The 13,778-nt window shown below is 41.6% G+C and overlaps 1 protein-coding gene across 1 annotated transcript in view; it reads left to right on the top strand.

Annotated features, from left to right (window-relative positions):
• Kat2b (lysine acetyltransferase 2B) overlaps positions 1-13,214 on the top strand; it is a 100,303-nt gene extending 87,089 nt beyond the window's left edge. The window contains exons 12-18 of the mRNA XM_085833154.1: positions 2-112; positions 710-853; positions 4,157-4,271; positions 6,005-6,041; positions 6,248-6,311; positions 6,412-6,496; positions 11,172-13,214. Of these exons, the coding sequence (XP_085689280.1) occupies positions 2-112; positions 710-853; positions 4,157-4,271; positions 6,005-6,041; positions 6,248-6,311; positions 6,412-6,496; positions 11,172-11,365 (750 nt within the window). The 3' untranslated portion in view covers positions 11,366-13,214. The remainder of the gene's footprint in view (position 1; positions 113-709; positions 854-4,156; positions 4,272-6,004; positions 6,042-6,247; positions 6,312-6,411; positions 6,497-11,171) is intronic.
• Positions 13,215-13,778: the final 564 nt, after the last annotated feature.

Here is a 13,778-nt window from a genome sequence, read left to right as displayed (position 1 = left end):
GGGCTATGGAACCCACCTGATGAACCATCTCAAAGAATACCACATAAAGCACGGCGTCCTGAACTTCCTCACATATGCAGATGAGTATGCCATCGGCTATTTCAAGAAGCAGGTCGGTTCCCAATGAAGCTGTGCGCTCTCAGACTGTGTATGCATGTACGTGTGTGTGTGTGTGTGTGTGTGTGTGTGTATGTTTGTCTAGGTGCTTGCACCTGTTTCTGCACTTCTGATAGCCAAAGCCAGACATCTTTCTCTGCCGTATTGCTTTGAGACAGGGTCTTTCACTAAATCTGAATCTCTTTTAAAAATTAAAAAAAAAAAAAAAAAAAAAAAAAGGGAAATTGACTTAGTTTCTGGAAAATGTTCGTTTCTGATAAGGTCTGCATAGGCTTCAGGCTTAGGATCGGGGTCATTATTTCGCTCTTGAATTTACATTCCTCCTGCTGGGATTCCTCATGTGCACGCTGCCACCCCCAGACACTTTTACTTTTAAATTTGCTTCCTGTTGGCACTGTTTGATTTTTGATGGTTTTGTTCATCAGGGGGCTCTCTGTGTGGCTGCTGTTCAGAGCAGGGCCACGGTGCTGGTGCTGGGAAGAGAGTTCCTCTAAATCCTTGGCACCAGGCTTGGCCCAGAGCCAGCACTCAGCAGCCAGTTGTACAGGCGTTATGCACAGCCTCCTAATGAGTGATCTGATTTGCCTTGTAGGGTTTCTCCAAAGAAATCAAAATACCTAAAACCAAATATGTTGGCTACATCAAGGATTATGAAGGAGCCACTTTGATGGGATGTGAACTGAACCCTCAGATCCCATATACAGAGTTCTCTGTCATCATTAAAAAGCAGAAGGAGGTGAGCTGCTGTTCTGCCCAGGCCTCTCCCCCGCCTTGTGTGTGTGTGTGCGCGTGCGTGTGTGTGTGCGCGCGCTAAATTGTGTAAAATATAGCATGTGTATAGGACATCTTTTTTTTTTTTTTTTTTTCCTCGAGACAGGGTTTCTCTGTATAGCCTTGGCTGTCCTGGAACTCACTTTGTAGACCAGGCTGGCCTCGAACTCAGAAATCCGCCTGCCTCTGCCTCCCAAGTGCTGGGATTAAAGGTGTGCACCACCACGCCCGGCTCTTATAGTACATCTTAACTTCATTCGAGCCCATTGCAATCTAATCTCTTCACTTTCATCACCAAAAGGATCTTCAAGAGCCGTTGCTGATGCTTTAGCCTCTGGCTCACAATACCCTGTCACTCAGGTAAATGGCATTCTTTCAGGTTCTGATCCAACATTTCTGTAAACTTGTACAGCATCAGCCTGACTCACCTACTCGGATTTAATTATTTATCCTGCAGAGACATTTCTTCTAGTGTCTATTTCTCTCCTTTACACTTCATGCTCTGAAGTCTAATAAGAACTAGTTTGTGCCAGGCGGTGGTGGCGCACGCCTTTAATCCCAGCACTTGGGAGGCAGAGGCAGGCAGATTTCTGAGTTCGAGGCCAATCTGGTCTACGGAGTGAGTTCCAGGACAGCCAGGGCTACACAGAGAAACCTGTCTTGAAAAAAACAAAAAACAAAAAAACCCAAACAACAGCAACAGCAACAAAAGAACTAGTTTGTTATCTGTGTTGATATGTCCTTCTTTAGGCTTGCAAACAAGAAATGGTAATGCTGGAGAAGGCTCCAGATGTGAGTTTACAGTGACTAGCACCTTTTAGAAGGCAGAATGGCATACTAGAGAGTCCACAAGACTGTTCATGAAGTGAATGAACTCTGGAATAGCCAGGACCACCATTAGCTGGGAGCTGGGATGTGGGTGACATCTGTTTCATCCAGTACTCCTTTTACTTAATCTCCTGTGTTCTTCCCTGACAAGTTACCGAAGAGGAACATCTGCCTTAAACCCATTTGCTCTCTATTAAGATCCTTAATCCCAATTCTTTTGCTTGCTAGATTTGACACAAATAACAGCCCAGAAGCTTATATAATGTCTAGTGACAGCAGTCATTTACCGAGTGTTTTATTTAAAGTGGGTCAGGCAGGTGCTGCTATTAGAAGAGCAAAACCGTATTTTGTTTTGTTAGAGAATCAAAATACTTTTGCTGCATGGCCAAAGTTGTCTGCCTAGTAGGGAGTTCCAAACAGGGCAGTGGGAGAATTCTTAATGTAGCAGGTACCTCTGGCCTGCCTTTTTAAAGAGTCACCTTCCCTCACTGCTCTTCCGTCTTAACAAGCAGGTCTAGACTTGGCAGCTCTTTGGTGCATCGGTGGCTGCTGATCGGTTGACACTGGCCTTGTGCTAACAGCTGCTCGTTCTGTAATCTTCCACTAGCTACAAGGACTCATCCCCCTAGGGTCCCCTGGAAGTCTGCAGATTCCCTCAGAGAATGATCAGCTTACTCATACTCTTAGAAGAAAGCTGGAAGCACAGAGATATTTCAGATGGCTAATATTTTTTTTCACTTTTTAAAAAACAAGTCTTTCTCCTCTTTTCTGTTTCCTCTTTTGCTTCTCCTTTTTTGTCTCTAGTCTTTTTTCACACATACCATCGAATGGACCAGTGTTTGGAGTATTACCCTAGTTTTCTTTTTCCCCACACACATATACAATGTATCTTGCTCATATCCACCCTCTGCTCCTCTCTCCAGCATCACACCAATATATCATTCATATGACTCCCGCCTTCATACCTTAAAAAATAACCCCCAAATCACTAACTCTAGTTAGTGCTGCTCATACATGCACATGCATGGGGTTATCCACTGAGGCGCTGACAACCTATCAGTGGCCACACTCACAAAGAAAAGTGACTCTCCCCCCGAAGCTATCAGTTCTGTTGGCTTCTCATCTAAGGGTGTGGCATCTGGAAATTTTACCCTCTTCATGATGCAGTTTTTAACTCTTGGGCAGGTAAGCACAACTTGTGTGAGTTCACGTGTGTACGCAGATGTACCATCCAGTGCGTATCCAGATGCTTTCCTTTTACAACGTTCCTCCCAATCTGCTGGCTCTTGCATTCTTTCTGCCCTCTCTTCCAGGATGTTCTCTGAGCCTTTGGGGTTGCACACTCATATCCTTATTCTCAGTGTTTTGAACTAGATTTTTAAAAAAATACGGTTGTACCATAATGAAATAATTATTTTCTTGTAGAGCCAGGCTAAGTATCTCTGATCCAAAATGCTCCTGACCCGAGTATTTTAGAGTCTGTGTTTTTTATTCTTCATTATTTCCATTGACTTACTAATGGAGCATCTTTAATGAAAAACTCCAACATCCAAAACACTCTCAAATGTCAGGCTCCACTTGTGGAAAGCCCCTTGAGGAACAACAGCAGGGAATAAGCTATGGGTACTGAGAACTTTTCTAGTCCAGGAGTGATTAGAATCATCTGAAGGTGGAGAGAGACCTCTCCACAGGTGAGATTGCTTCATAGATAGAATCCCTGTGTGCGCTGGGGGATAATGAACAAAGATCAGGTCAGTGTCTAGCACAGAAGATGGTGGACATAGTAGATAGGACCACGTAGAAAGAGTGGGAGAAAAGGTGCTAGGCAGGGAGGTGTATGGCTGCTTATGTGTATGCCTATGAGTAGGTTGCCGTGGAGTGTGATTCTTACATCTTAGTCCATATGTGAGACTACAAGAGGCTGGGCCTGGAGGGGCCCCTGCCAACCTCCAGCCAGCCTCCCTTCTTCCTTCTCTCTGATGGTCATTTCCGTAGTGGCAAAGGGTTGGGTGAATGTTGCTGGATGAGTATGGTATAAAAGAATACTTCTTTTAAAAGATATATTTTAACTTTTTGTATTTATGTATGTGGGGTGTGTGTGTGTATATATATATATACACCCCCTCCCCCACTCCTTGATATGTGTGAAGGCCAGATAACAATTTGCTGGTGATAACGTTCTCCTTTTACTAAGTAGAATCCCAGGGATTGAACTCAAGTATTTGGGCTTGTTAGCAGGCCTCTTTACCCCTTGTGCCATGTCACTGGCCCCAGAATTCTCCTGTTTCTTACCTGCTAATGTGTATTCAGCCTTCCCTCCCTTTTTGTCTTATAAAAACTTGTACAGCCTCAGGAGCATCATCTCTTTGGTTTACCTGACTTGTCCTGGCCTGTGGTGTGGCTTCTTTGTTCTAACCACATGTTTCCCTATGCTTTTCAGATCATTAAAAAGCTGATAGAAAGAAAACAAGCTCAGATTCGAAAAGTCTACCCTGGACTTTCGTGTTTCAAAGATGGAGTTCGACAGATTCCTATAGAAAGCATTCCTGGAATCAGTATGTATAAGATACTTTCTAAAAAAAGCAAACTTTTCTGTTGCTCCTGTGAGATATGTTTGAAACGATTTCCAGAGTGCAGTCCTTTGAAAAGCTCTCACCTGTCTCCTTTTCCATGTGTGGTGTTTGTGGTCTTTGAAGTGGGCAGCAAGATGGTTGTGGAGGAGCTCTAGTGCAATCCCAGCATTGGGAGTCTAAGGCAGGAGGATGTAGTGTTTGAGGCTAACCAAGACAAGCATGAGACATTATCTGGGGCTGGGGATAATAAAGAGTTTCTGATGTCTTTTTCTTCTTAACTCAACCCAGACAGTGTACCTTTAAAAAGAAGTTATTAATATCCATAATTTATTCAGTCTGGCACTTGCACACAATGCTTGGCAACAGGAATATGTACTAAGTAGCATGGAAACTCTAGATTTTCATATTTACAAATGGAGGAACTGGTCTTCAAACTGTTGTATAAATTATCACGCAGAGGGTCAGAACGAAGCAACCTGTTCTGTTCTCCAAATCGCCTGCTGTGGACAACCTGCCTTGGTGCCACTGTGATGAACCCATAGCCTGACTTTTCTTCTTCCTCCCTCTCCAAGTGAAGGAGGTCACATCAGTTGTTTCAAGTTTTTATTTTACAGTAGCTTTCTTAAGAATTCTTTTTTATCCTCTAAAAGTGAACTGTATTGGGTTGAACCATTCAAAATGACTGGGGTTTGTAGATTAGAAGCTAGCAATTATCATTTGGCAATCTTATTTGGTTTGAACCTAAGTTCTTATAACGACTCAACCCCTCCCTGCCTTTAGCAGACAGACACAAAACTAAACTTTTCCAGGAAAGAGACAGGATGCCTGTTTCACTGCATCTGCCCTGCCTCAGAACTCTTTTTGCTGAACCCCAGCTCTCATGTCTCCGTGTAGTCACTGTTAATGACTGAGTAATTGCCCCATTGTTGAATGCCTAGTGGTGCCAGGTATTTTTCTGTGTTTATTTTATTTGTTCACAATTTATTATTTTCCTTCTTGGTCAGATGTTTAGATATTTGGGCTTCTTTTTTTTTTTTTTAATTATTATTAGTATCAACTAATGTCACAAGGGCTAACCACACCTAATTTCCATAGTTCTGCTTTGTAGGTAGGTAAATCGAGGAAGGGGTAAAGGATAAGAGAAGAAGTCAAATCCAGATGCCCTAGACACCAGGTCTCTGTAAACCAGATGTGCATTGCAAGCAGCAGAATCTTGGCCAAACAAAACAAGGAGCAGAATATTGTCCTGAGCTAAAATAATAGCAGCACTTTGGTGCAGGGTAATTGAAGACATTAGACTTGCAGTTTAAAAGTGTAGTACTGTTTTCTTCTCTCCCTTTCTTCTTTCTTTCGAAGAGTTGGAATTAGAAGCGTTAGTTGCCTTAGTAGACACTAACTAGCTGAGACAGAAGCTCAGGGACACAGCACTTGCCTCAGTGGTGGTGTGTGGTATTAGCTTCAATAGTCAGCCCTACAGAAGCAATTAATGAATCAAGAGAACAAAAGACATTAATATAGCTGCCAGTCTGTGAAAACCTTTTATGTTGTAAGCTGTGTGAGAAAGAAAATATATGCCACTAATTGCAGTGTGTCTCCCCTAATAGACATTTATTGAGACGTGGCTGTCATGTATGATGCTTTTGATAAGTAGTAAGTATGTTATTCTCTTGACCCAAAGCAGTTCTCATTTAGTGTTTAATTTTGTTGACATATAGGAGAGACAGGCTGGAAACCAAGTGGAAAAGAGAAAAGGTAAGCAAGCTGGGTTAGAGGATGTTAATGGAAGTGTTCTTCCCCCTTCCAGCGTGTTAGAGGAAAAGGGCCAAGTGATGTTAATTGGTACACAGCAGTTGGTGGGCTTCAGTTCCTAGGCTGGGACCTGTGAGGCTAAGCTGAGTGGTGAAGAGGCTGGGAGCAAGAACACTAATCCTTCCGCCTTTGCTCTCTGTTCTTTCAAGTAAAGAGCCCAAAGACCCTGAGCAGCTTTACAGCACCCTCAAGAACATCCTGCAGCAGGTGAAGGTGGGCGTCTTTTATCTCATGCTCTTATTTTGAAGTGATTTCCCACTTGGCATTTCCATATGAGATACCTCATTATTATTATTATTTTCTTTTATTCAAGAGCCATCAAAGTGCTTGGCCTTTCATGGAACCAGTGAAGAGAACAGAAGCTCCGGGATATTATGAAGTTATAAGGTTCCCCATGGGTAATGCTATTGCAATTTTCTCAGTATTGATATAGAACGGGGTAGTGGTGTGGGAGACCAATGCTGGCTAAGGTGGACTTGTTGACTTCTGTGACATTGAGTGCGTCTTGAGTGGGATTTGTGAGAGGGAAGTGGGTTTCATTCAGGGACATTCTGTGCATTTTTAGTACACTAGTTGTGGAGTGTAGGTAGGGATCTTACTGTAGACAGTTCTGGATTACAAACTGGCTATTTGGATGTAGCTGACTACTGTGTTACTGATGAAAAGAAAGCAGGCTTTTATCTTTTTTTATTTGGCTCGAGTCTGCCAAAAGTCATTCTTATTTTAAGGGTTATTCAAGATAGAGAGTCAAGGCGATGGCTCTGTAGTTAGGTAGCACTGGCTACTCTTGCAAAAGATTGGGTTTAATTCCCAGAACCCGCATGGTGGCTCACAGCTGTTTCTAACTCCAGTCCCAGGGAATTTGGCTTCCTCAAGCACTGCATGCATGTAGTCACTGTTCTATTTCTGTGAAAGGACACCATGATCTAAGAAATTCTTATGAAAGACAGCATTTAAGGGCTTGTTTACAGTTTCTGAGGTTTAGTCCATTGTCATCATGTTGAAGCATGGTGACATGCAGATAGGCATTAGAGCAGTTGCTGAGAGATATACCTTGATTCACAGGGAGAGGGAGAGAGACTGGGCCTGATAAGCGTTTTTTGGAACCCCAAAGCCCATGCCCAGTGACACACTTCTTCCAACAAGGGCACCCCATCTAATGCTTCTAATCCTTTCAAATAGCACCTTTCCTAGTGACTGAGCATTCAAATATATGAGCCTGTGAAAGCCATTCTTAGTCAAACCACCATACGATACACATAAAGGGTTTTTGTCTCTTCCTGCCTTCCCCCCCAAGTCAAGACCTCTCTATTAGCCCTGGCTGACCTGGAGATCACCATGCAGACTAGGCTGGCCTCGAACTTATAGCCGTCCACTTGTCTCAACTTCCGAATGCTGGAATTACGGGTGTACGTCAATTTGCTTGGCCACATAAATCTTTTTTAAAAAGAAGTTTTGAAGCTAACAGAATGAGGGTAGGTTAAGTTCCCTTATGGCTAGACTTTCAGAGAGAAAAACTAGTAAATGATTGTTCCTAGACTATAGATTCCATATGTATATTTCTTTTAAAAATTCTTTGTAAAACTATATTGGTGTGTGTGCGAATGGTGTGTACATGTGAAGTACAAGTGTCATAGCACACAAGTGAAGGAGAGATGACAGCTTTGTGGAGACAAACTGGGGTCATCAGGTTTGTAGTATAAGAACCTCTACCTGTTGAACCATTTGACCAGCTTCTGTATATTTCTAATAATTTTCCAAATCCTACAACTACAATATATGTTTCTGGAATATAGACTTATAGAACTTGGGCTTTACTTACGCTGGGCGTAACAGGAACAATCAGTTCAGAATTCTCAAGTTAAATTAGCTTGTCAGCATGCTGTGACAGGTAAAAGCCAGAGGGTGTGACTGTCCTCCTTTTCCTTGTGACCTGTTCCCAGGGTCAGAGTGAGGGAGGAAGAATCAGGGCCTCACCGCCTCCTGGGTGATAAGTGTCTCACATGTCTCTTCATGGCATTCATTTCCATGTAGATGTTATGTGTGGCTATTGGAGGATTTCAATGGAGTGTGAAAGCTCTGCATCTATATCATTTCCCCCTCTCCTGCTTCAATATATTGTAATGTAAGAAAACCAAAGAGAGATGTGACCTAGTGTAGAATTCTGATTGGAAACATCTGGGAAGCAGTTATTTTTTTGCTTCAAACCTGTTATCACCATGTGTATGTGTGCATGTGTGTGGTATGCGTGTGTGTGAATGCACATGGGCACACGTGTATCCATGTTGGTAATCAGGCCAGAAGAGGACACTAGATCCCCTGGAGACTGCATTTCTGAGAGTTTTGAACCTCTTGCTGTAGGTGTTGGATTGGAACTGTGGTCAGTGTGCAAGAATAACCAGGGCTCTTAACTTCTGAGCCATCTCTCCAGTCTCTCAACCTCCTTTTTGTCCTTGCTGAGCCCTGTTGAATTTAGGGAGAGTAATTAATTCCTTTCTCAGCACCCACTCTCCATTGCAATGGTAGAGCTATCAGAGCTCCTCAATCAAAATGAAATCACTACCTGCATATGGACAGGTCTTGCTTGTTTCCACTTGAGAGGGCTATGAGCTTCTCCAGTCAGGTACTACTTGTGTGCACGGCGGAGGAGAAAACTAGTTCCACTGCTTAAGACCGATGATGCCTGAGAAATGTGCCGAGACAAAATTAACTAAAACATTCAACTACGATCTGTAAGAGTGGAGTAATATTATTCCCTTGGGATGTGAAATGTCTAATCCTTTCTTGGGATGAAGCAGGACTGTTATGCCACGTCAACACTTTGCCCTGTTGCCTTTGAAGGTTTTTGAACAAACCCCTTCTCTTTCTGTTATATTCTAAAACTTCTTCTCCCATACACGGAGGACCTAGGCTGAGTACTCTTCCCCACTACGACCTTATTACCTAGCATGTTTCTCTACTTACATAGAGTTGAGGAAAGGAAAATAGAATAATTTAATATGGCTCTGTGTTTCTTTGTATTCAACATTGTGTACGCACGTGTGTGTGTGTGTGTGTGTACACATGCTTGTTGTATATGTGTATGTGAATGCGATGGCACATGTGTGGAGGACAGAGGACAACTTGTAGTCGGTTCTCTCCTTCTGTCATGTGGTTTCCATCAAGACTGACACCTGGGCCAGGTGTGGTGGCGCAGGCCTTTAATCCCAGCAATAGGGAGGCAGAGGCAGGCGAATTTCTGAGTTCGAGGCCAGCCTGGTCTACAGAGTGAGTTCCAGGACAGCCAGGGCTATACAGAGAAACCCTGTCTCGAAAAACAAAAAACAAAAAACAAACAAAAGACTGTCACCATCTCACTAGCCATCCATATTTATTTTACATGCTCCCTCCCCTTTTTGGTCAGTTCATAGAATCTAAGATGCCTGGAAGAAGAAAGATGTTACCCTTTTATAAGAGCAAGTGTGGAAGGAGGGATGAACCAGTTGTACTTCTTTGGGAAGGCTGAAGCCTTCTGTGAGTTGAGCTTTGTTTCTGCTAGCAACCCTTTGGATTTGTAACCAGTCCCATTCAAAGAAAGTTTGAAGAGCTTTGAACCAACTTCTGGGCTTTTCATTTTTTCAATAAAAAAATGTTTTGTATGTATATATGTATGTATGTATATATATTTATATATGTATTTACTTATTTTTCAAGATAGGGTTTCTCTGTATAGTCCTGGCTGTCCTAGAACTCACTTTGTGGACCAAGCTTGCCTTGAACTTAGAGATCTATCTGATTGCTGGGTCTTTTTAAAATTTTGTGTGTAAAAGTGTTTGCCAGCATGTATATACGTATACCGCGCATGGGAAGTGTCTGCAGAGGTTACAGAAGGGTCCTTGGATCTCCTGGAACTGGACTGAGAGATGGGAGTTAGGGTTGTGGGCCACGTGTGGATGTTGGGAACTAAACCCGTGTCCTTGGCAAGCTAGTGGTCTAATTCCCCAGCTACCTCTCCAGCTCCCAACCTTGTATCAGATCATGCTTCTGCGCACGTTTCATCCTGTGTTGACTGGTTATTTTGAGGCGGAGTATCACTGAGTAGGCCTCACACTCAGTCCTTTTGCTTCAGCTTTCTGGGTGCTGGCTTTCCTCGTGATTCATTCTTTTTGCACTTTATTTTTGAGTATCCCCTAGTGGTTTAGTTTTCTAAACCACTTCACCCAGAGGCCCAGCTTCCTTCCTCTTTCCTTAATGAGGACTGTCCCACAGAGGTATTAGGAATCGAACTCAGGTCCCCTGCAGGAACAATATGTACTATTAATTTTAGTGAGGGAAAATAGATTATTTTCGGCTGGAGCAACGGTTCAGCACTTAAGAGCACTGGCTGCTCTTCCAGAGGATCTGGGTTTGATTCTCAGCATCCCTCGTAGTCACTTACAACCAACCCTCTTTAATTCTAGTTCTAGGGGATTCTATGTCCTCTTCTGACCTCAGAGAGCACTAAGTATGTATGTGGCACACAGACATACACAGAAACAAAATATCTATATAATTGAAATAACAATAAGTAAGTAGATTATTTGGTAAAGTTGGTCATTTTGACGTCTTTGATGGACCCTCAACCAAAAGTTAGTTGCTTTACTTTTAGTACTGTATGTGAAAACCACTGTATTTGCAAATATGATATTAATTTCTTTCTTTGTATCCCACAACAACAACTGTAAATTTAGTGAACTGAGCTCAGCCTCATCATTTTTAGTGATCAAAGATTCTGTGCCAATGCTCTGCCTGCCGCACTCAGCACCCAGGAGTCCTCCACTGTCTCTTAGCCTCCTGGTGCACAACAAGGGATGGAAGCAGATGCCTGCTGATGCTCCTTTTAAAGTCAGTGTCTGTGCAGTGTTATACAAGAAATCCTTTTCAGTAGAGTACTTAGGAATTGGTTTTGCTTACTCCCAAGAATTTTTCTTTAATATGGCATCAGAGCAATAAAGATGTAAGCAAATCAAGAGTGTAGATTTCTTCCCACGTCCCCCTTGTCAGCTGCTGAGAGGGAGGAGTCAACAGTCGCTAATGTTGTTGTTTCCTGTGCAGATCTGAAAACCATGAGTGAACGCCTCAGGAACAGGTACTATGTGTCTAAGAAGTTATTCATGGCAGACTTGCAACGAGTGTTCACCAACTGCAAGGAGTACAACCCTCCCGAGAGCGAGTACTACAAATGTGCCAGCATCCTGGAGAAGTTCTTCTTCAGTAAAATTAAGGAAGCAGGGTTGATTGACAAGTGATTTCTTTCCCTTAGATACACATCAGCAGTGTGCCTAAAGCAGGTCATTTAGGTTTTCGGTTGCTTTGTTTTTTTTTTTTTTTAATTGTACATCATGTGTTGAAGAGACTTGTAATAATTAGCACTTTTGAAAAACAAACAAAACCTCCTTTTAGCTTTTCAGAGACGTATTTAAATGGAAATCATAGATTTTTTTTTTTTTTTTAATTTTGAGCAATAGATTTTAATCTATTTACTACTATCATGTAATTTTTCTCTGGCATGTCCAGTAGCTGACTATTGCATGGTAGATGATCAGGGGCTTCCTCAAAACCTGTATGTGAGGAAATTGCACACAGTACCAAGATTTGGGGTAATCTAGAGAAAAGTTTAGCCATGAATGTCTCCATTTTGTTCTAATGGAACATGAGAGTTTATTTTATTCTGAAGGACTTTAAAGGGTCCGTGATACATCTGTGCTGTGAATGAACTGTGTGATGTTTGAAGTCTCATTGTAGACTTTTTATAAGTATATATTTTTAAAACACTCATCTAGATGAGGTGCTTTGAGCAGTTCTGAAAAAAAAATGCAGCTTCCACAATAGCGGCTGCTATGACTCCTAAGGAAGGGACTTTTTATAAGCTCCTGGGGCTTTGATCATTCTGTCTACCTATTACAGACTTGAGAGTGCACAACCACTATTTAATAATTCTTGGCAGATGTGTGTCCATCTCATATTTGACTTTGCTTGTGCAGGGCCCAACTTCTAAAAGATCCGTTCCCAGGTCACAAAGGTGTTAGCTTGAAAACATTTGAGGTTGAGTTAATGTTAAGACATGTGGCCTAAACACGCACCCAGGGGAGCCTTGCTTCACTATGTAAGGATTCTTTGTATTTTCTGGTACATTTAACCCCATTAGCAGTGTCTATGTGAACATTTCCCATTTGCACTTCCAGATTTATGTTTGTCTGAGGTGAACTAAATTCTCACCAAAGTTTAGGCCAGTATTTTAACACCTACATTGTTTTATTGGTCCAGGGTTATATCCCACTAACATTCGCTGTACAATCTTATTAACCATTTTTGTCTTGGGACTCCAGCTTAGTGCTTGGATTTATTTCCTAATTACACTACATAGAAAAGTGGGACACCTGCCAGCCCAACTCTGGGAAAAACCAACTAATATACAACCATATTAAATGAAGGCCACCTTAATGGTCTCGACACTAATTTTTATGATGCAAATTTATAAACTGATTTTTTTGTAAAGGCTGAGGTTTTAAAAATGTATTTAATGTATGTTTTCTATCAGCATAAATTATATTGGGTCACTAATAGTCATTAAAAATAGCTTGCAGAGGTAGTGTGCTTGAAGGAAAATATCCTGGCATTGCTCCCGAGTGCTGCTTCTGACATGGAAGGCATGCTATATGTTCATAGTGTTCACTGAAGATCACACTGAAGATGCCTCAACATTGGGAAATGTAAGGAACACTTTGAGTGGTATCTAGACTATTAATGAAGAGTGATAATACAGGCTGCATTAAGTGTCTCAGACTGGTTTTAAAACAGCTTTGTACCGATTTCGCTGAAGTGTCTGTCCAGTTTGGTATCCTGTGAAAGTTTGTTATTTCCTGGGTAGACATCCTTAAAGAGTATTGTCTTTAAAATCAGATGGTCTCTTCTATATTGAAAGCATTTTTATGTTTTCTAATTTAAAATTAATATTTTCTTATAGATATTGTGCAATAAAGCAGAAGTAGAATGTGGTTTTTGCAAACGCTTTAACGGCCGACAAAAACTTTACATTTGTAAAATTAATATATTGTACTGGTACAAAATAGTTTTAAATTATATTTTGAAAAGCTCTGTCTGGTGTTATGTTTTATTTCTCTAACAGTCTGAAGTTAAAAAGAACAATGTGCCACCTGGTGTGAGCATCCATTGCTGTTAGTCTTTACTTCTTAAGCTTTTGTGAACATGTCTAGACTTGCCACAGTTGTAGGAAACTTTATAAACAAAGGAAAACAATGTAAAGCAAACCCTCTTTGTGTTGCTCGAGAGCTGTGAAGCCCACGTCCAGAAGGCATACGGTTGGTTCCCCAGCACCCACATCTGATGCCTGTCATTCCAGCTGCTGCTCCTCTATCTTCTATTCTCCACAGGCATCCATACTCATGTGCAGATATCCTTGCACACATATATACACATAATTGAAAATAAGATAAAATCCAGTCTGCTGGAATGTCAGAAGGAAGATACTTCCTCTGTTTTACTCACTAAACCACTACCACTGAAAAAAATTTCGTTCATATAAATGATGTCAGAAGTTTAAAAACAACCTATTATTTCCACTTTATATCTGACAAAGGAATGGGGAGAAGACAAAATGCATATGATTTTTTTAATTATGTATTTTCTTCATTTACATTT

The sequence above is a fragment of the Mus caroli genome, unplaced genomic scaffold (genome assembly GCF_978045245.1).
Source record: "Mus caroli unplaced genomic scaffold, Mus_caroli_1 scaffold_18, whole genome shotgun sequence".
NCBI classification, from domain to species: Eukaryota; Metazoa; Chordata; class Mammalia; order Rodentia; family Muridae; genus Mus; species Mus caroli.
The sequence above is the reverse complement of the archived record's forward strand: the minus strand, read 5'-3'. Positions and strand labels throughout refer to the sequence as shown.